This window comes from Cyprinodon variegatus, unplaced genomic scaffold (genome assembly GCF_000732505.1).
Source record: "Cyprinodon variegatus isolate N-32 unplaced genomic scaffold, C_variegatus-1.0 Scaffold822, whole genome shotgun sequence".
NCBI classification, from domain to species: domain Eukaryota; kingdom Metazoa; phylum Chordata; class Actinopteri; order Cyprinodontiformes; family Cyprinodontidae; genus Cyprinodon; species Cyprinodon variegatus.
This window is the reverse complement of record NW_015151275.1, coordinates 89,843-96,989: the sequence shown is the minus strand read 5'-3', so window position 1 is coordinate 96,989 and position 7,147 is coordinate 89,843. Positions and strand designations below refer to the sequence as shown.

At 42.3% G+C, this 7,147-nt stretch overlaps 1 protein-coding gene across 4 annotated transcripts in view; it reads right to left on the bottom strand.

The window, feature by feature from the left end:
- The window catches only part of atp2b3 (ATPase, Ca++ transporting, plasma membrane 3), a 115,024-nt gene that overhangs the window by 27,665 nt on the left and 80,212 nt on the right, over nucleotides 1-7,147 (bottom strand). For all 4 annotated transcript variants that reach the window (XM_015396823.1, XM_015396819.1, XM_015396820.1 and 1 more), the window contains exons 20-22: nucleotides 6,381-6,572; nucleotides 4,191-4,404; nucleotides 1,669-1,880 (exon numbers count right to left, since the gene is read on the bottom strand). In XM_015396823.1, the coding sequence (XP_015252309.1) occupies nucleotides 1,669-1,880; nucleotides 4,191-4,404; nucleotides 6,381-6,572 (618 nt within the window). The remainder of the gene's footprint in view (nucleotides 1-1,668; nucleotides 1,881-4,190; nucleotides 4,405-6,380; nucleotides 6,573-7,147) is intronic.

Genomic DNA, 7,147 nt, shown 5'->3' with positions numbered 1-7,147 from the left:
CACAGAGCTCAGAGTGTTAAGTTAAAAGTTCTCTTTTCTGTTGCTGTTGTTCAATAAAAGTATGTTTTAAGATAATTTGAGGCAAGAACATTATTATTTAAGCTTCACTATGTGGTCCATATACTGATTTATTTAAAAAAAGTTATGATGTTGAGAGGACCACGGCAACAACCGCAGCCCGGGTTAGCATTAGCAGTGGCTAAATGCAGATGGGCTAACCTTAACCCATGGCAAACGAAAGCCCGTCTGCAGCAGCCGGGGCTAACGTTAGCCCTGGCTGCTGCAGACGGGCAACCATCATCAATGATGTTACCCCTCACCCCCCCACCATGGACTGTTCTCCCTGCTGCCCTCTGGGATGAGGCTTCACAGCATTCAATGCAGGACCAGCAGGTTCTGCAGCAGCTTCTTCCCCAACGCCATCACACTGATGAACTGTTGAATTCTAATCCAGTCTCTGCGTCACACTTGATAACATCCTATCAAAGCCTTTTGCTCCATGACTTTAAACTTGTTTCCTTTTCTCTACATTCTGATCACTGCTGCACTTTATAAATGGAAATGTTAATTTCACTGCTAAGCTGCTCTTTAACTGTTGAAAAGCTGTAGAAATCAAAATTTCACTTTGTATACAAGATGGCAGTATAGTTTGTCTAAGTCTAGCATAGCTGAATCAGTGCTATGTGGAGATTTAAAAGCAGACTGAAACACCTCCAGGACACCATGTTCATCTAAAATGAGAGTTTACAAACAAAGGGCAGCTTAGAGATGGACCTGAAGTTGGCCTGCCATCATTGCCAGGTTTTTTAACCCTTTATAGAGCAAGTTTTTACAATTTTTGATCACTTGCATACCACCCCTTACAAATGGAGTGCCATTTCTTTTACTCTTAGAGTGTTTTTCACAAATTTCTTTTAGAAGCACTTTTGTTATTTTGCTTAATATTTACAGGAAAGTTGGTGTTTCTTGTTTATTACATTGACATTCATTTATGCCATCAAAATATACATCTTTTTTGAACGTTACAAAGGTAATAAGGTCTTGTCCTGGATTCCAATAACACACTACAAAAATGATCTATAAATTAGTGAAAATGTCTTAAAGTAAGTGCATTTACCCTTATTTTGAGTAGATAAATAAGAAAATCTCCCAGTTGAAGGAGTATTTTTATCCTTAAAATCAGATTATTTGATATTATGCACTTGAAATAAGAGACTGCATCCCCCCCCCCTTATTTTAAATGATAATTTTCTTATTACATTTGCAAAGTATCTTACTTACCTGCTCAGCTCAGGAAAAAACGCACTTATTTTAAGAAAAAGTGACTTACTTAGATTTCAGTTGTTTGCAGTGTACTCTTTCCATGAAATTTAGAGGTTTAAAGTCTTTCACTGAATGCCCTATAAAGGGTTAAGTAGGAGGAATCAAGTAATTTGACAATTGAGCGGACTTTGGAGGAACCGACTGCATACTGAGGTAACTCATTGGATCCAGCTGTGTGGGACCAAGGGTGAATCTAAAAGTTGCAGCACACCCTCGATTTAATTGAGTTTCTGAAATTTATTGGAATAACATCTGCTGAGAATTGGTACTATTTAAAGAAACCGAAAAGATAAAGAATCAGACAAAGTTTTCCAACCAATTAATGTGTGAAAGGTTTAATCTGACCTGCACTGCAAAGGTCCCCAAAACAATGGAGCAGAAGATGGGGTTGGCAAAGATGCCGTCAAAGACGTTTCTCTCTCCGTGGATCTTGCGAGCGTTGATCTCATTGAAAAGCTGCATGAGGACGAAGGTGTTGAAGATGATTGTGTAATGCTCAGAGGGGGGGGAATGGAGAGGCGCGTTGCGGCCGCTGTCGATGTTAAAGATGCGCTCGCCTGGGGAGGAAACATCAGATGAAAGAGGAAAAACATGATTCTGCGTCTTTAGCCTTCTGCGTGACACTTTAGCAACTTGGAAAGCTAAATAAAGACCAGGAACGTGTCTCTGCTAGTCACCTTCGACCCCATATTCTAGCTCCATGTTGCCAGATCCTTCTTCATCCATACAAATGGTTGTTTGCTGGATTTTCGCTCCTTTTCTAGGTTTACACCTTAAGGTTTTCCTGTTACCACTTTGCTTGCTACGTCTCTGTAAATCTCACCTATGGATCATTCAGGCATGCAAATAATACTACAGTGCGAGAATGTGGAATATAAACAGGTTTAAAAGGATATACTTAGAATAAGTTTTATACTTGCGTCATGTAAACATGACAAAAAACACTTGTTCTCATCTCTGCATAAAAAAACCCTAAATCACAGCAACAGTTGTAAGGTTTCTGTATATCTAAAGTTTAAAGCTCCCCAAACTTCATTCAGTCAGCCATGTTGCAGCTGCATGGAGGCAGCGAGGCCTAGAAGGTAAACCAGGAAAACACCAACGCCTCCCTGCTGAGTAAATGTTGCACCAGTGGTTCAGAGCTGTTGGATTGAATCCTGACCTACAGCAGAAACAGGATCTTTTATCATTCAGGTTCTGCTTCCAGATGTTTTCAGTTCTTTACTGTGCTGAAAAAACATATTTAAAAAATTATGTAACTGTTGCTTGTGGAACATTTTATTCTTTCATCAGGTTTGTAGATGGAAGAGGCAGAGAAGAGACGGGAAGCATAAAGGTTTTGGCACCAGGTGGATGAACAGAAAGCATCATTACACTGTCACCAGTAACACATCCCAGTGTGGGGTTAAGGGTCTCTGCTCAGAGACCCAGAGTGGCAGTCTGTGGGAGTGGGGCTCTAACTCAGAACATCTTGATTCCAAGTGCAATGCCCTAACCACTGGGCCGCCGCTCCCCAAAGCAGGCCTTATTGTGAAGGTCTTGCCTAAGGACGAACACCGGCAGCTCATTCCCTCCCAGCTGGGATACACGCCCAGGCTTCCTGTTTGCAGGACGGGGGACCTACCTCTTGAACTATCCAGCCGCCATTACTGTCATATAGACAAGGCAAACAGCACTGTGAGGATCATGGTCTTTGATTGACTTAGAGAGAAACTCCAGCAGACTCAGGTGGAGGCATCATCAACAATCACCTTGATCAAAGACTACCTGACAAACAGACCACAGGTTGTTAGACCGAAGGTTCAGCTGTCTGATCCAGCAGCACAGGAGCACCACAGGGGGCGGTACTCTCTCCATTCCTTTTGACTTATTATGGACACCACTGTGCATCCTCTGATGGAGATTTTAAAGAACAAAAAAAGTTCTTCAGTCAGAGGCTTCTCCAGATCCCCTGCAAGATAGACCGCTACAGGAGATCCTTCCTGCCTACAGCATCAGCATCTGCAATGTTTAATTTCCCTTTTTGGATTATTACATTATTTTTAAATTGAACACAGTTTATGCCTGATAATCATGCAGGCTGCAAAAATTCTTTCAGGCTTAAAAAAGAACTTTGTAAACTTTATGGAGACAAACGTTTGGCATATTTGATTTATTTTAGCTTATTGGGCCCCTTTAGGTTGAACATTTCTCAATGTTACCTGAATATACCTTTTTATCACTACTACTACTTTAGAGTAAAGGTTTACTTTTTCCTTTGGTTACTGTCAAACGCAGATTAGCCCACCGTTGGATGATGAAGAACTGTGAAGGTGTGGAAAGGACGAGCCTTTTTGGACACTCCTAAATGTTCAGAGGAAATTCTGGCTCTTTGGAAGGAAAACAAAGAGACACAGAAACTCCTCCTTTTCTGGTTTTCCTCTTGTCCTCCTGTTGTCCTTGAACCAACCAATAGTGCTTTACGCTAACATGAGGAGAACTCTGGTAAAAACAGGCCAATTACCCGCAACAGACATCCGGTGAGTCAGACAGCTGCCAGGCTGACTCCTTCTTTCTGCGTCTCCACAAAGGAGGAATTATTTTCTGCTGCTTTCTTTGATGAAAGTGTTTTGACATCTTCAGTTCAACAAACTGTGTGTTTGGACCTTTAAATATGCATCTATTTGACGGACTTTAGTTTGAGATTCAGGGAGTCAGGAAATAGTTTGGAACATGAGCCGTTGGCTAAATAGCTTTCATAATCTGTCATTCCAGAAGTGCTTTCTGTTGCAAGGACGTTTAGATTGGGAGGTGTGGAGATGGTCAGATGGGATTAGGAATTTAGAAAATAAGCTTTACTAGTTGAATGTGTTCAGAAATGTGTTTACCTATAAACAGCAAAGTGAAGATGATGACCAGCTGGTAGACCCCATGGCCCAGGATGTTCTTCATCATGGTGAGAGAGATGAGCGGGTTGTTTCGCCCGTAGGGTTTCCGTAGCAACAGGGCCTCAGTGGGGGGCTCGGTAGCCAGAGCGAGGGAGGCAAACGTGTCCATGATCAAATTCACCCAAAGCATCTGCACCGCCTTCAGAGGAGAATCCTGCAGAGACATTTTCATCCAGAAACCTGTGTCACAGATCACGCTGCTATCAGAAACTTGTTCTGCAATAAGTCAATTCATGTTATTTCATTTTGTAGTGAACATATGTTTAATCCAACCAAGGCACTGGGAGGATAGGCCCACCAGGAACGAAGACCATGGAGAGTTGGCTATGTTCTCCATTACATCACTGGAGCAGACAATATGTCGTAATAGTTCCTCCATAACATAATCCTCCATATTGGTACCTCCATAACCAAACAGTTTAACACATTTTAACCATTTTCAATAAAACTCTTTAAGGGACCAAAAGTAATGGGACAATCTTCTGCTCAGCTGTTCCATGGCCAGGTGTGTGTTATTCCCTCATTATCCCATTTACAAGGAGCAGATAAAAGGTCCAGAGTTCATTTCAAGTCTGCTATTTGCATTTGGAATCTGTTGCTGTCAACTCTCAATATGAGATCTAAAGAGCTGTTGCTATCAGTAAGGCAAGCCATCATTAGGCTGAAAAATCAAAACAAACCCACCAGAGAGATAGCTATTAGGTGTGGCCAAATCAAGTGTTTGGAGCATTCTTAAGAAGAAAGAACGCACTGGTGAGCTCAGCAACACCAAAAGACCCGGAAGACCATGGAAAACCACTGTGGTGGATGACCGAAGAATTCTTTCCCTGGTGAAGAAAACACCCTTCACAACAGTTGGCCAGATCAAGAACACTCTCCAGGAGGTAGGTGTATGTGTGTCCAAGTCAACAATCAAGAGAAGACTTGACCAGAGTGAATACAGAGGGTTTACCACAAGATGTAAACCATTGGTGAACCTCAAAAACTGGAAGGCCAGATTAGAGTTTGCCAAACAACATCTAAAAAAGCCTTCACAGTTCTGGAACAACATCCTTTGGACGGATGAGACCAAGATCAACTTGTACCAGAGTGATGGAAAGAGAAGAGTGTGGAGAAGGAAAGGAACTGCTAATGATCCAAAGCATATCACCTCATCAGTGGAGCATGGTGGTGGTAGTGTCATGGCGTGGGCATATATGGCTGCCAGTGGAACTGGTTCTCTTGTATTTATTGATGATGTGACTGCTGACAAAAGCAGCAGGATGAATTCTGAAGTGTTTCGGGCCATATTATCCGCTCATATTCAGCCAAATGCTTCAGAACTCATTCGACGGCGCTTCACAGTGCAGATGGACAATGACCCAAAGCATACTGCTAAAGCAACCAAAGAGTTTTGTAAGGGAAAGAAGTGGAATGTTATGCAATGGCCAAGTCAATCACCTGACTTAAATCCGATTGAGCATGCATTTGACTTGCTGAGGACAAAACTGAAGGGAAAATGCCCCAAGAACAAGCAGGACCTGAAGACCGTTGCAGTAGAGGCCTGGCAGAGCATCACCAGGGATGAAACCCAGCGTCTGGCGATGTCTATGCCTTCCAGACTTCAGGCTGTAAATGACTGCAAAGGATTTGCAACAAAGTATTAAAGAGTAAAAGTTTGATTTATGATTATTAATCTGTCCCATTACTTTTGGTCCCATAAAAAGTGGCAGGCACATATACACACTGTTTTAATTCCTACACCGTTCATCTGATTTGGATGTAAATACCCTGAAATTAAAGCTGAAAGTCTGCAGATAAAGCACATCTTGTTTGTTTCATTTCAAATCCATTGTGGTGGTGTATAGAGCCAAAAAGATTAGAATTGTGTTGATGTCCCAATATTTATGGACCTGACTGTACATTCTTGTTAAGATTGGTGTTCCTTCCACATGAATGTACGTTGTTTCTCTGACCTGGACATCACTGCTTACATAAGCCCAGTTTTAAAAATGCAATAAAAGCATTTTCTGCTATCTTTGTCTGTGCAGATAAAAGGTGAGTGATGTTTACAGGAGCGACATTTGTGTGTCTTCATCATATAAAAGTGAGTGTGTGCCAGCATATATGAGCGTGCATAAAGCTGTCCACCTGGGTGATGCAGGCGCCGGTGAAGGCCACGATGACAGCCACTACATTGACTGTGAGCTGGAACTGCAGGAACTTGGAGATGCTATCGTAGACGTTTCGTCCCCACATCACTGCTTTGACGATACTGCTGAAGTTGTCATCAGTCAAGATGATGTCGGACGCCTCTTTGGCCACGTCTGTCCCTGCGATACCCTGGCAGAGATTGAAACAGAGCGAGAGAATCACAACTCATGACATGATTCATGCAAGCGTTCAAGCATTCAAATTACTTCTGAGTGCGACTGTCTCCATATCGTGTTGCTGTGCCTCTGAGCATCGCCGCTTGGTGTGAGTAGGAACCAGCAGGGCCTGAGGCTTATGTGTTGTTGAGAATCTTGTTTAGGAAAATACAACCAAACAAGATAAAAGTAAAAAATTGACAAATCCATAAATCCTCTCTGTTACTAAATCAGTCATGGTGTTTAAATGGCCGTCTAAGATTCGACACACGAGTCGAAACATGTTGCATTAAAGAGTGATGTGACTTGAGTCCATTCATGCGGACATCTTACTCTGAAAGTCAAAGTCTGGTTTTTGCCTGATTAAGAACTGTTCCTCACCAACGGATGAGTGAACTGATTTGATTTGTGTTTCTGTCTCTTAACAGCCTTACATATTTGCCCAACAAGCGGCTTTCCTGATCCTGATCTACTTTCCTCAGATAAGGTTTCTTCCTTCTTAGGCCGAAGCTCTGGGATGAGATGTGATGCTCTAGCCTGACGTAGTCC